Genomic DNA, 14,530 nt, shown 5'->3' on the forward strand with positions numbered 1-14,530 from the left:
AACAATATTCAAATTAGATAATGTCTTTCTGTTTTTGTACCTTTAACCAAGGGCAGATCTAGAAATGTTTTAAGGAAAGGGCGGTTGATTTTTTCACTTACCTCGTACTATTTATCTGATTTGTTCATGCTTGAGGGGGGGGGGGGGGCGCATAGCATTTTGTGTAAAGCAACTCAACTTTATCTGTTGAACGAGGTTCTTTAAAATTTCGTTTTAGAACTTCAATTTCGGAATAATTCCAAGAAATTTTTCGAAACCCTCTCCATTACATACTTGATTCTTTCACTTCCATTCCTTTTTTTCATTTTATTGTTTTTTCGGTAGGTTTCACATAAGTTGCCCTTTTTATTCTCGGAAAAGAAATTTGTTCGTATGACTTCGGCAGCTCAACACCCATAAAATTTGGAATGTCTGTCACAAGCCCTGCCTGCCCCCTCTAGTTTAACCCCTGTAGCCTAGTCAAGTCCTTCAAAAACCTTGGCACGATGTATTAACCTTTTTTTGAGCAGGTACATGGTACGACCTAAAATAAAAGTTACTCTCTTTTTGCAAGTAATTGTAAAATGTTTAGGGAAGTAGAAGATTGTTTGTATAATGGGTTCAGCTACAATATATATATATATATAGAATGTAAATATACTAGTAACATAAATAAAATATCAATAATATGTTGTTTGCAATGTAAAATAGTTGCCACATGTGTATCTGGCTAGAGAGTGTCATAAAGGTTGATAATCATTTGTTCATATCTTCAGTGTACTGCTGCCTGTAAGCATGTAAATGCCAGTAGTGCCCACAGGGACATGGTGCTGACTGTAGCAATGCAATTTTCATAAGGGTAGGGTACACCATTGCTCCTGGGAACCCATGCGAGGAGAAAAGGATGTGCGATTGAGAATCTTGAGAAAACACTTTTATTGTGTTTGCTATCCAAGGGGGCCAATACGGATGAATCAGGTTCCAAAATTTCAAAATAAGACCCAGCACATAAGATTACTTAATCCAAAATGTTATCAGCATTAGATAAAGGAAAGTGAAAGCGAACTAAAAAAAATGTTGATTTTCCAATACCTCTCCTCAAAAAAATGTTTCATTTTGAGTTGTAGCCTTCATGCATTGGGAGTGCAATATTGTACAGCTAATTCTTGAACAAATATCTTAGTTATGAATAAAAAATCAGGATTTAATTTTCTGTGATAAATTCATTAGTAACTCCAAATAATGATTTTTAAAAGTTATTTTCAATGGAATGAAGTATAAACTATTACCATTACAGTCAGGTTTAATTTGAAATAATTACATAAAAAATAAGAACAATTTATAAAAATGTTGAAATTAAAACTCTCCCCCTACTCTACTGTGTAACTTACAAAAATTTCCTTTTACTGCTTGTTTTGAGAGTTAAATTCTGTGCCCTTTTTCTTTCAGGATGTATCTGATCTCTTTGGTTCAGATTTACCCAAAGAAGGTGGTGAAAGAGGAGAGTTTGAATGGCACGATGGCCCTTTGCTTCAGGCCATTGTACAAGGGGATTGGATTCTGCTTGATGAGGTATATTTGTCTTCCTTCATTTTAAGTGCTTTTTGGAATTTTTTAGTGCCTCTCTTGGAACCTGAAGTTTCCGAAACTTTTACAGTCTTCAGAAAATTTTACTGCTGTCCACTATACCCCCTGAGGTCAACCTAAGTTGGATTTGGTTCTACTAGAATACCTTCAACATACTTGCCAACTCTACTGTTTTTAACGGGAGACTCCAGTTTTTTGCTTCCATCTCCTGATTTCCCGTTTTTGCAGTTTTTTCAGTCAATCATTAAAAAGTTTCACTTTCTTCTCAATAGATGGCGCCCTTTTCTAGTCTACCAATGTCAGGGAATAAGAATTTTTCCAATTAATAACTCATTCAGTAAAAATTAATTTTTTGAAAGCTTTTCACTTTGAATGTTCAACGAAGCACATGCTTTCCGAAAATTGCAGCCGATTTCTATCTTTTTGCATCTTGAAAATATTTTAGTTATTCTGAAAATTTGAAGTTTTTTTTAACATGTGCTACCCTATACCTACTTATTTTATATTTTATTTTAATCATATATTGATTTTTTTTTTTTTTTTTCGGATTTCAGAAATGAAATTTTTGTAGGTATTTTTTTGGTAAAGTCTGGGGAAAGTATGAAACTTTCAGCAAATTCACTCCTTTGCAGTATATTTTTCTTGCTACTACCAATTAGCTTACATCTGCGAAAAATCCCCATTTCACTTTAAATTTATTATTTATGTTATTTAGAAGCATAATTTAATGATTCTGTTGTGAAGATATGTTGCTGGTGAATCACCTATATAAGTACCTCTAGTGGAATCTCCTGTTTTTTTTTTTCTTTCAAGGTTGGCAAGTATGTTTGAAGCTCATGAGCTAGTTTTTTTTGTAGGAGTAAAAACTGTTGCAGAATTTTTTTTTTTTTTTTTGTTTATTTTAAAACATGCAACATATACTATTTTATCATAGCTCATCAATTAGCTCATCAATATATCAATTTTTGTAAAAAGAAAGGAAAAAAAAAACCCACAGAAACAAACAAGAGTTTAAGTTACAATCAGGAATGTTCCCATCAATTTTTCTGATGGTGTACTCCCAGTAATCCATTATGCACAATATGTGCATGCGATCATATATATAATATGTCATATGAAAATTTTTGAAGCTCGAGGGTATACGCTATATGTCTAAAAAATGTTTGAGAGTATATGGAGTATACCCTATGGGAACACTACTGGTTACAATACTCTGTCAGCAACAAGATATTTATTGTAGTTAATGGGAATAATATCAATTTTCAATTGAATTGCAGCAATGAGTAAAAATTATGCTTGGGATATTATCTAATTTTTTTCATATTTATGAGTAAGTATAATGAGCTAAGCATTATAAAATTTTGATTTTACTTTATAAACTTATGTATTCCTTTTATTTTTCCAGTTGAATTTAGCGTCCCAGTCAGTTCTGGAAGGACTTAATGCTTGCTTAGATCACCGAAGTGAGTTACACATACCCGAGTTGGGCAAGACATTCCCTATTGAGAAATTTTCTTCCAGAATATTTGGTTGCCAGAACCCTTATTTTCAGGGTGGCTCAAGAAAGGGATTGCCTCAATCGTTCCTGAACAGATTTACTCAGGTCAGTTTTTCTATTCCTGGACTTGAAACGAACTGGTCAATTACTAAAGATATTAAGCAGGTTCATAAGTGATGTAACTTATTTTTCAGCATTTTTGGCCCCTTTCCCCCTTTTGTTACAAAGTGTAACTCTTCAACTTACCCTCTACCCATTCCTTGTTACTTATCACTCTATTTTTCATAAATATATTGTCAGAAAAAAATGTGTGATGTTGCACCTCTTGTTATCCTTCCCCTTGTCAAATGGTTTCATTTGTGGATGACTCCTAACTCCACAATGTGAAAGATGCTGGAAATAGATAAAGATAATTCTTGGAAATGAATAAGTTTTGCTTGTGAATAGCTCAGATGTATTTTTTTCTTGCTTTATTCTTTACAGATTTATTGGCATTTGCCAATGGCAAACAACTGTAGACTTTGTCAGCTCTAATGATATGCAAAATAAGAATTTTTATTAATAACGTAATGTCCTTATTCGTTGATTACTATTAATTTTTTTTTTTATTTGTAACTAAATGTCTTTATTCACGGTTTACTTTTATTTGTGTACTACCTTATAATATGTTGCTGATATAAAATTATGCAACATAACTTGGGCTTTAACCAACTGGGGTTGGTTAAACTCGGTTTTAGCCGGTTAAAGTGGAAAACATTAGCAGCTCTTGGGGTTTAGCTGCAAGGAGTGGCTAATCCCCACTTTATCCGGTTAAGGCTGGGTTTACCCGTTATTCATACTTAATCCGTAACATATTGATACTGAATATCTAGTGTGAAACCCATGAAAATGTGTCCTGTATGCTTATGAAAATAATTATTGTATATGGTACAAAATTTTGTACATTTAGGTATTACATGTTTTAGTTTAAAACATGACAAACTTTCAGATATTTTTTCATGAACCCTCCAAACATTTATGTGAGTATGCTTCAGAAATTTCCTGTACCAAATTTTCTGTTTTCCCACGAATAATTTGCCTGAATATTGTCCCAGTAGCAGAAACTTTCTAGCCAATCTACAACACTATTTTGGGCAGTTGAAAATAATCTGCAGCGTTATTATTACTTTGATTCTAAGTTTTCATAGAACACACAAGTCCCTCGTAAAGGTCAATACTCAGAAATTTTCCAACTGGCCTGTGGCCACTAGACCTGAAAAACTTAGTGGCCACCACTGTTGCGAAGTTTTAAAGTATAAAGGGGGGGGGGGAGCTGTTTTCACTACGTTCATAAAAATAAATGAAACTCGGCACACTATGAAAAACAATTATTCAATACATTTTTATTTAAATGTGAATAAATAAATAAATTAGAAAATGAGAAGTTGACAGGAAACTGCATTTTAGATGAAAGTTTCAGCAATGAAGATCAAGTACAAGTCAAGGAAATAATATAAAAAAAAAACATGATTTACTGAACATTTTATGTTATTTTCAATAATTTGTACTGAGGAAAACATCCAACCCTGTTTTTGAAAACTTAGGAAAATCATAGTCTTCTCTATTTGTCTAGTAACCAAACATGGCATCAACATGAAAAATTCAAGATTATAAATATATTTTGAATTTGTTACATAAAAGTAGTTATAAGTTAAAAATCCTTAAACTGCAATTTAGCTGAAATAGTCGGTTTTAAGCACTTAAGTTTCTAAAGCAGTGAAGATGAGATAATATTCTAAGATACAATTTTGTATTTTTCAAGATAATTAAGAATTATCTGAAAAAATGGCAAATTTTCATAACTTCCAACAGTTTGCATTGCAATAATTATCCAATTCCCTTTATGAAAACGTAGGCACGTAAAGATATGCAGGGTGTTCCGTTTTAACCTGAAAGACCTTTTATTTTTGCGACCGTTAGTCCTAGATGCATACTTCCAATAGCAAAAATCTTCAAAATCATATGCAGAGTTGTCGCAAAATTGTCGAATTTTTTGTCGGTAATAGTTTTCAATGGAGATTATTTCTCTAAATATAAGTTAGGGGACCAAAGGCCCGTATTAAAATTTTGTAATTTTGCATTTTTTGACTCATTTTTGTTTTTCCTTCAAACTTTCAATATCTTAACTTCGCATTTGATTTTGAAGATTTTGCAATTGGAAGTATGCATCTAGGACTAACGGTTGCGAGAATAAAGGTCTTGCAGATTAAAACAGAACACCCTGCATACCGTCTTGGGAATGACCAAACATGGCGACTACGCCAAAAATTGAGGCACTGAATGACTGAATTTGTTGCAAAAATAAAATTTGAAAAAAAAAAAAAAAAAAAAAACCTCTTCATGAGACTACACTTTAGTTGATAAGTGTTTTTCACTTCTGCATTCAAAGCAATGAGTATAAGATGAAATTTTAAATATAAAATTTTTCATTTCTCAAGAAAATTATTTTTAAAAGTCCAAAAAAAAAAAAGATTAGGAACACATTTTACGTTGTTTTCAATAGTTTGCAGAAAAATAAAACATTCAATTCGGCTTTGATTTTGAAAACTTAGGCACTTAAGCATCTTGTCTACTTTGAACTTGTGAATGACCAAATATGGTGACTATGTTTCCAGCTGAAATGCAGAATTATTGCTTTTCCGGTCAAAAAAGGATCTCCAAACCATCTTTTCCAGGGTGTGTTTCTTTTTTTTTCCCTTGTATTTATATATTCTTTCTTTTTTTTCTTTTTGTTCAATTATCTGCAGGTCGCTGAAAAAACTATGAGGTATGTCTGGCAATTTCTGCTACCCAGAATATAGTATAGAATTATCTTTTTAAAGTTTCCTTTTCTTTTTTTAAGTAACATAAGATTTTGCACATACTTTTTACTGAATATGCTTTTTTTTAGTTTTAGCTTTCCTTTCGCTCCCCCTCCCCACCACGAAAAAATAATAATAATAATTTTAAGTATGTTTTCAAACATTTCACACATATTGCATTCTCGTGCTGTGATACTACATTTACTGTAAAGTCAGTTGCATTTACTTTTAGTTTTATTTATGATTCTTGATCTTAACTTTTTATACTTTTATAGGTTTACATGAACCCCATGGAACTTGAGGATATGACACATATTGCTACAACTAAGTATGAAGCCATTAATTTTGATGTAGTTTCTGCTATGGTGGAATTTAATAATTCGGTGAGTATATACCATTTTTTGAATTTTTGTTCATGTTGAGGCTCACTTAAAACCTTACGAAATAGATCAATGTTGGGGGGAGGAGGGAGATATAAATTTTTCTTAGTATCAGTTGTTAGTATTTTATGGAGAATTAACTCTCAAAATGCTTTTGTCTGCGCTAGTCTTTTTTTTTTCCCCAGAAATGAGCAAACAGTAATTACCTTAACATACTTCCATCATTTGCCTGTAACTGTAATTAAAATTATTTTTAGATTCATTGCTGGATATTTTCATAACATGTGGGATTTGGGCACTTTCTATGAATCATTTCATATGCATATCAGTTTTGTCCCCCTAGTTCAAATCATTAGTTTAGTTTATATAGTTCTTTTATAGCTAAAGGTTGTTGTACAGAATTTGAAAACATGTTTTTCTTGCCCTTATTAAATGAATTACAATAATTATGAAAAATCGGTTGAGTAATCCCTAGAAAGTAGCTTGAATGTTCTCTAGAATGATGTTTGATTTTGCACGCTCTTCTCTTTGAGACTGGGAACAACTTTACAGGGTTCGCACGGGTCATGGAAATTCTGGAAAGTCAAGAAACATAGACAAATTTCAGACCTGGAAAAGTCATGGAAAATTAATATTTTCATTAAAAGTCATGAAAATTTATTTAAAGTCATGAAAAAATGTTTTTAGTAGTAAGAAAGTATCAATATCTAAAAGGGCACTAGAAATATTGAGTGGTTTAGTAATATTGCATACAACTTGAACAATCTCAGAAACAAGTCCGAGTTTTGGAATCCAATTTCATCCGCTTCTGTAACAGCCGCTCGCCGTTTTTTGTAATGTGATTTTTCTACTAGGACATCACTAATTTTGAATTCACCATTTTTTTTCTCCACTTTTTATATTTTATATTCTGCAGTAGTGGACTTGCACTTTCTTGATTTTGCCATGCCCCCTCAAAAAGTGTAATTCAATTGCACCCGAGTTCGGTTACCCTACTTGTAAAAAATTCATTATTAAATTTACCTGAGTTTATCTTAATATGTTGAAGGCTTTAGAAAGTAAAAATTTTAGTCAGGCAATGGAACATAGAAATAGGGGAATTCTAGTACTCTAAAACAGTGGTGCCCAACATACAGCTCGCTAATCCCCTGTGGCCAGCTGAAATATCTGATTTAGAAAAATGAAAACATTGAAAAACGTGACTTTACTTTAATGAACGAATATAGTATATTGTTTAGTTACATTGATTGAGTAGATGCACTATTGACACCAAAGTGCAATGTTTTTATGAAGTAAATTTATTATTGGTAACTTAGTAATGACCTATTCAAATTTTGTCCCATTCATTACTATTCTGCCCTATTTATTAAATATTTGTTAGACAGTTAAACATCAATGTATTGCATTTTTACTCTACTTGAATTGATATGATGAAGACAAATAAGAATAATTTATTAGTTTCTGCAGTGCACTGATATTTTTTCAGTCACAAGTAAGTACCCTCCAATGAGTAGCCTCCAATGAGGTAGTGGAACTCACATAAAAGTTTTTCGAAAGCCCATTTCCAAAAATTGGCAAGTTTAGCATTTAATAGTACTATTCTCTTCGTGTAAAAAAAGTCATGAAAATTTTTATGAAGTCATGAAAAATTCTTAGAAAAGTCATGGAAATTTTTTATCCAAATTGAGTATGAACCCTGACTTTAATAAAAGCGGGACTATCAAAAATAGTCCAAAACTAGGTACCACATAAGGGTAAAGGAGGGAAAGAATAACAATATTAATTAGCCTTTCATTTTTGTTGTATGCCAAATAAAAGACATATGGACACACATATCCAAAAGTGTAGATCATGGACACACATATCCAAAAGTGTAGATCATGGACACACATATCCAAAAGTGTAGATCATAAGATCAAGATCAATGGACCATTTTTCCTTTTTATAAATATAAGCAAGGCCAAAGAAAAACTATAAATAAAAGTGTTATTTGGGAAGGGTGGAGATTTTATGATTGAAATAGTTTTCCCAAGGAAAATTATTTAGCAGTTTGAATTTCAAGGTCATGAGGATAGCTTTCTGCAGTAAAATATGTTTTGATTTAAAAGAAATACTATCCATAATCTGTCAGTGACCTTTTGGAAAATAGTGAACAGAAATAATTACGTTGAAAGTTATAACCAAAGATAAAAATAATGCATACTTTCTGTTCATAACTCACATAGATGTATAGTATTAAAAATGTTAACAAATAAGTAAAAGTCTCTTGCATATAAATAAAGTGATAAGCTGCTCCTTTTACTGTCATTATAATTTTAATGTTAATGAAAAGTTTTAAAAGCTTAATTAGATTTTGTAAATTTTGCCTCAGGTGTCTCACGAAGTTAATGTTGCTCAACGTATAGGAAGACTTGGTTCACCTTGGGAATTTAATTTGCGAGATGTGTTCAGATGGTGTGACCTTATGATACAAAATCAGGTACATTTTTAACTATCTATCATATTAATATTGATTTTTTGTCTGCTGTTTTCAACTTGCTTTTTCTCAGTTTGTTTCCACGAAAAATTCCAATTGTTTCAAATGGTATATTTTTAAGCTGATGATTTTGTAATATCTAAAGCTCACCATAATGTTAAAAAATAGGTTATCAAAAATAGTTTATAAAAGAAATATACAGTCGACTCTCAATTGACTTCCCTAACTCAAATTTTCACTTATATCTAAATTTTGGATGGCCATAAACATGCAAACATAATTGATATTTTTGAAAGAAATGCTTTGGTCTTCATGATTGTTCGTGATACTTTCACGAAAATCTGTAAAGTTACTCTACGTAGAGCGTAAACTAATTTCTGAAATTTGCACCTTATTCCATGTTATTTACTAAGAGGATGATCAAAAGCTTATTGTTTTCTTCAATTTGGTGCTGGACTCCTTAATGCTTGAGTGATATAATTTTCATTAAAAAATGACAACTAGAGCATACCTTTTATGTAACAAAAGTTACAAAACAATAGGTCTCTTATTCCTTACAAAATTTATAAAAATGTGAATTTTTGCAAGTGATAAGGGGGGGGGGGTAGTTTATATGATACTTTTTTTGTACTTTTGAAGAAGAAAATAGAAGTTTTTCTCTAGTATCATATTTTGTATATGATGCATGCGCATATTTTTTAAAATTTACTATTGCGAGTGTCCCAAAAAAGATATAAATTTTACTTTTTGGTTTCTGGTTTCTATATCGAAAATTTACCTTGGTTCCTAGTACTTTTGGATATCTTGAACCAACTGTATTATGAATAAAATCTGTACATTAAATACATCATCTTGTATTTTACAATGATTTCAATCTTTATGATATTGGTAGAAATATCTGAAAAGTTTGCATAGACTTTTTTCCTGCTGTTTTAAAAAATGTCTTGGTGTTTTTCATTTCTTTTTTTTAAATTTATGGACTGAAAATTTTATATTTCTACTTTTTTGCCCTTATGTATTTATTTATTTATTTTTAGCCTAAATCTTCATATAATATTGGAGAGTACGTGAAATTAATTTATACTGATCGTATGAGAACAATCGAGGACAAAAACCAGGTAATAACTTGTTCTAAATTGTATTAAAACTTGTATATATGGTATAGAAATCGACCATGCTCATAAACTATACATTAATGTGATGAAAACTTAATCATTGTCTTATTAAACAGGTTAGTACATTGAAACCTTGATTATATGACTCTCAAATGTTGAATTCATCCAATCTAATTTAGTTTTTTTTTTTTTATTCAGGTGTGTGAAATTTTCACAAATGTCATAAAAAGGCATGGACTTGATTCTGATCATGCATTGAAAAATCGGCAGTTACAACTAAATGTGCTCGATAAGTGTGTGCAGCTTGGTTATTCTTTGGTGCCTTGCAAAGGAAGAAATCGGTCGACCTCCAAAATGCTTGTTGCTGCCCATGAACAGTTACCATACCTCGAATCATTAATGAAATGCATAGAGATGAATTGGATGGCAATTTTGGTAATTATTCCTGTTTTACATCATGAAATGCTAGAGAAGTTAAATAGTTTTTTCTTAGCTTTGAAAATTTAACCGTAGCTGGACTTTTTTAAACTGTTATTAAACAATCCGAGTTTGTGCAACCTCAGGGACTCTGTGTAAAATTTGTTGTAAGACTTGACTGAATTCTTAACTTTAAAATTTGATTTTATATGTAGTTACAGTAGGGTCATTTCATAGCAACTTCCTTCAAATCTTGGAAGAATAGTTTAAAAATAAAATCAACTTTGTAAGGTTCCTCAATTAATTCATTTTATTTGTTCCCCCATAAGCTTAAATTCATTTTAAACAGCATTTTCGAGTTTGTTTTTGAATTTGATGTTAATATTTGCAGGGGTCGGTTCAGGAGCAAATTGCGTCAACTTTGTGGCACCTTCACTATATTCTTTATAGTAAAAGCGGCCACTTCAGGAAATTTCATGTCTTAAAATCAGCCCATTAGAAAAATTTCTTTTATCACTTTTAGTTCAATCAATTCCTCTAAAAGCAAGATATCAGGAGGAAAAAAAAAACCCCTCCATTTTCCAAATCATTCCCAGGGAAGTCCTTTAGACCAAAGGAATATTAGATTAGATTTGTGATAGCAAAACATGCTCGTGCGTTGTGACTGAATTTTTTTGGAAAAAAAAGTATACAAGAGAGAAATGTCCAAAAAAAAAAGTTCTTTTTATCATAGAAAGAAAAAATTTCACTAATTTTTTTTCACCAAAATCGGACCAAAAAATTAAAATTTGGATCATCACTGACACATATATTTTCATCAATTTTGTTGTTTTTAATCAGATCTCTTGGTGTTGCAAAAATAATTAAGTTTCATTTATTAATGAGATATTTACAAACAACTTCAAAAATACATTTAAAGCAGGGTTAGTAAGTTTCTGCCAAGGCGGTTAAAACCACTGGTAGAAACCAGTTCAAACCGGCATGGCAAAAACCACTTTCTGCGACATTTGTGACTGAGGCTGGCAAAAACTTACAAAATGACAAAAAATTAATTATTGACATAACGGATGCACGGAAAAAATAATTGTTAACCAAAGCACAATTTAATAACAATATTATCATAATTCAAAATCAAATGTTACATTGTTTGGACTCTGCAGTTGCCTCTTAGAAAGGGTGGTTTCTAAAATCTAAATAGTTTCTCAATTTAATATGCAGAGATGAGAAAACTTTAGAACATTTTTGCAACAGAAGAGCTAGCAAGAAATGCATCAAGGAACAAGCAATGTTCATGAAACTTTCATCTATTGTATATTTTTTTAAACTGGTCCACCATGTAGTAACTGGGGTAGTGGTAAAAATTTGACTGAAAAAAATAAGTTTTGAGAAATGGAGTCAGTTTGTTTTGCAAAGCTGTTACATAGGTACAAAAACTATATTAATATTGGCAAGTAAAATTCTGGCACTTTCTTCTTGAAGCACAGGATAATTTCAATCACAAGCAATTTAGATCAAGCATATAAGCGAGCAAATTACAATCAGTAATGCCTGTTTAATTCTGCATGTCACTTCTCTTTCTTAAGCACTCATATGATTTTTTCGTCCTACGTTAGATTAATCCAAGTATTACGAGTATCTGCAGTTGAAAAGTTGCCTTTCCGAAGTAAATCAAGGGCACTAGCATAGGATTTTATTTTTAAAATGATGAAATGAAGTTTAATTTTCAGTTTACTTAAATGAATATCATTTAGTAATTACTTGAATTATTAAAGACGAAAATTTTGCAAGTTTCAGACGGATTTTACTGGTTATAACCAGTTTCTGCCGGCAGAAAGCCAACCCTAGTTTAAAGAGTATCAGTTAATTAATTTTTTTTTTTTTTTGTGTGTGTGTGTGTGTGAGAGAGAGAGAGAGGTACTCCTAAAAGGGTGGGGGGGGGGGGGGGGGAGTAACAGTAACAAAACTTTTATTTTATTGCAAAGAAACTTTTGGCTACTTGATATCAAATTATACCTCGCTACTTTGAATGTATATTAACTATTATTTAATGTTCTTTAAATAAAATAGTCAGAATTTTAAAAAAAGATAGTTTGAAGTTTGCTTACAAGTTTTAATTGCAATTTTCTTTTGTTTTGCTGTGTTTTTCTAGATTGGACCATCTGGCTCTGGGAAATCGACTTTAGTAAGACTTTTAGCTGATTTGTGCGGACAAGAACTCCATATCATGTCAGTGAATTCTGAGATGGACACTATTGAAATCCTTGGTGGATATGAACAGGTTAGTGAGATTTGTTTAAATTGACAAAAACAGAAAACTGAATCGATAAACTCGATTTTTTGTGTTCACTCTAAAGTGAAAATTTTATGAAATGTTTTTCTTAATCGCTGGTAGTGTAATTAATTTCTATAGACACAAGAAAAAGATAAGAAAAAATTTTAGTTTTATTGAAGAACCTTTATTCTTCAAGTAGAAAATGCCTGTCAAGATATGACGAGTGAAAATTGCTTCTACATTTGAACAAAGTCATTGTCTGTTTGGTGATATTTTGATAGTTGAAGTTTTAAACTTTAACTCCAGTGGATTAACCCTTAACTTCATTAGATAGCGTTCATTGTTGACCATTCTTTCGTATCTTCATTCCCCTGAAATGAGTCTTACCAGTAAAACAGTTAAGTTACCGGATCGAGTTAAGCCTTGTCACAATAAAGGCTTTCTCTGCATGTTAAAAATTACCAAAACATATTATCAAATTATCTTGCCGTGCCGCGAGTTTCATTGTTGATGACATCAGGAGCGTTACTCGATCATTGGCTATTATATATATGAGGATGCTTACTTGAAAGTTTTTTAATTGGTATTTAATCATCTATGTGTACAATAATATTTAGGTATTCTATCATAAGATGTACTAGCAGAGAGACAACTTGTTGTGATATAAAATTTTACTGCGATTTTTTTTTTTTTTAAATTCCTGCAAAGCTTTTTAGTGGAAATAATACCGATAATACGTTTCTTTGATTAGAATTGTTCCATGCACGTAAAGCTTTCTAAATTTCAAAAATTTAGGCTTGGCTGAGGGGGCTTGAAACTACGAGATTTATTTGATCCATATGCACTTTAGCTGTCTTATTTATAAGTCACTACATTTTAAAGAACTCATACAAAATGAAATTAAATAGTTAATGGGACAACTGGGATTAATACGTGTTAATTTTTTTATGTAGTGTTACACTTATAGCTGGAGTGCACATTAAAAAGATGAAATATTCATTTTTATTTAGCCTTTTCAACTTAAAGCCATTGAGCCTGATGCAATATGTATAGTTCTACAGGCTTGCATGAAGTGTTAAAAATTAGTCATAACTCGTTGGTCAAAAAGCTGTTTTCAATATACAGCAAAACCCCCCTTAACGGACACCTCTCAAATGCGACACCCCTCTTATGCGGACAATTTTTAATTCCCCGATTCCAAGGCAAATAACATTATTAAACCCCTCTATTGCAGACAAAAATTTTTGTACTATTAGTGACCGCATATTATGTACCATTTAGTGTACTTGATTTTTAAACAACTGTGTAAGAGGAGAAAATAACAGGTGCATCTACGCAAATCTGTTGAAAAAATTCATAATTGGCAATAAATGCAAAAAAATATTCTACGGTCCTGAGATAATGTACTTTAAAGATTTTGACGAAAATCCCATGTGAGAAATCATGACAAAACTGCCATCTTTGTCGGCCTGTACCCAGAAATTTTTTTGGCAAAAAAAAAGTTATGTCTTCATTTTTTATGAATTTTAACGTTTGTTAAATTCAAAAAAATCCGAGACCATCATGTTACAGCCCTTGTTGAATTGACATGGATTTTACCTAATGTGTTTATCTTGCCTGAATTTCTTGATTTTTCAAATAATGCAAATACTTCTTAATGTATTAATTTAGAAAAGAAAGGTATATCTATTTGCTTACGACCAGAGTTGCCACTCTTCCATCATGGAAATTTGTTTTAATACAATGACACAAATGGATTTTTCCATGTCGGATATTGCTCTATCTTTAAGCAAAATGATGTTCAAACTAATTCATCTAGATTAAATGTAAATAAGTTAAACAAATATCTAGATACAAATAAATTAAGCAAATTGTTTAGAGTAAAAAATTATGCAACTGTTGTTTGTGAAAATATTAAATTAGAACTGAAAATGCAAAGGATTAATTTGAAAAATAAGTATAGGGT

At 31.3% G+C, this 14,530-nt stretch overlaps 1 protein-coding gene across 1 annotated transcript in view; it reads left to right on the plus strand.

The window, feature by feature from the left end:
* The window catches only part of LOC129227937 (midasin-like), a 260,168-nt gene that overhangs the window by 61,507 nt on the left and 184,131 nt on the right, over positions 1-14,530 (plus strand). The window contains exons 16-21 of the mRNA XM_054862559.1: positions 1,429-1,551; positions 2,972-3,169; positions 6,180-6,287; positions 9,798-9,878; positions 10,074-10,310; positions 12,442-12,570. Of these exons, the coding sequence (XP_054718534.1) occupies positions 1,429-1,551; positions 2,972-3,169; positions 6,180-6,287; positions 9,798-9,878; positions 10,074-10,310; positions 12,442-12,570 (876 nt within the window). The remainder of the gene's footprint in view (positions 1-1,428; positions 1,552-2,971; positions 3,170-6,179; positions 6,288-9,797; positions 9,879-10,073; positions 10,311-12,441; positions 12,571-14,530) is intronic.

The sequence above is a fragment of the Uloborus diversus genome, chromosome 8 (assembly GCF_026930045.1).
Source record: "Uloborus diversus isolate 005 chromosome 8, Udiv.v.3.1, whole genome shotgun sequence".
NCBI classification, from domain to species: Eukaryota; Metazoa; Arthropoda; class Arachnida; order Araneae; family Uloboridae; genus Uloborus; species Uloborus diversus.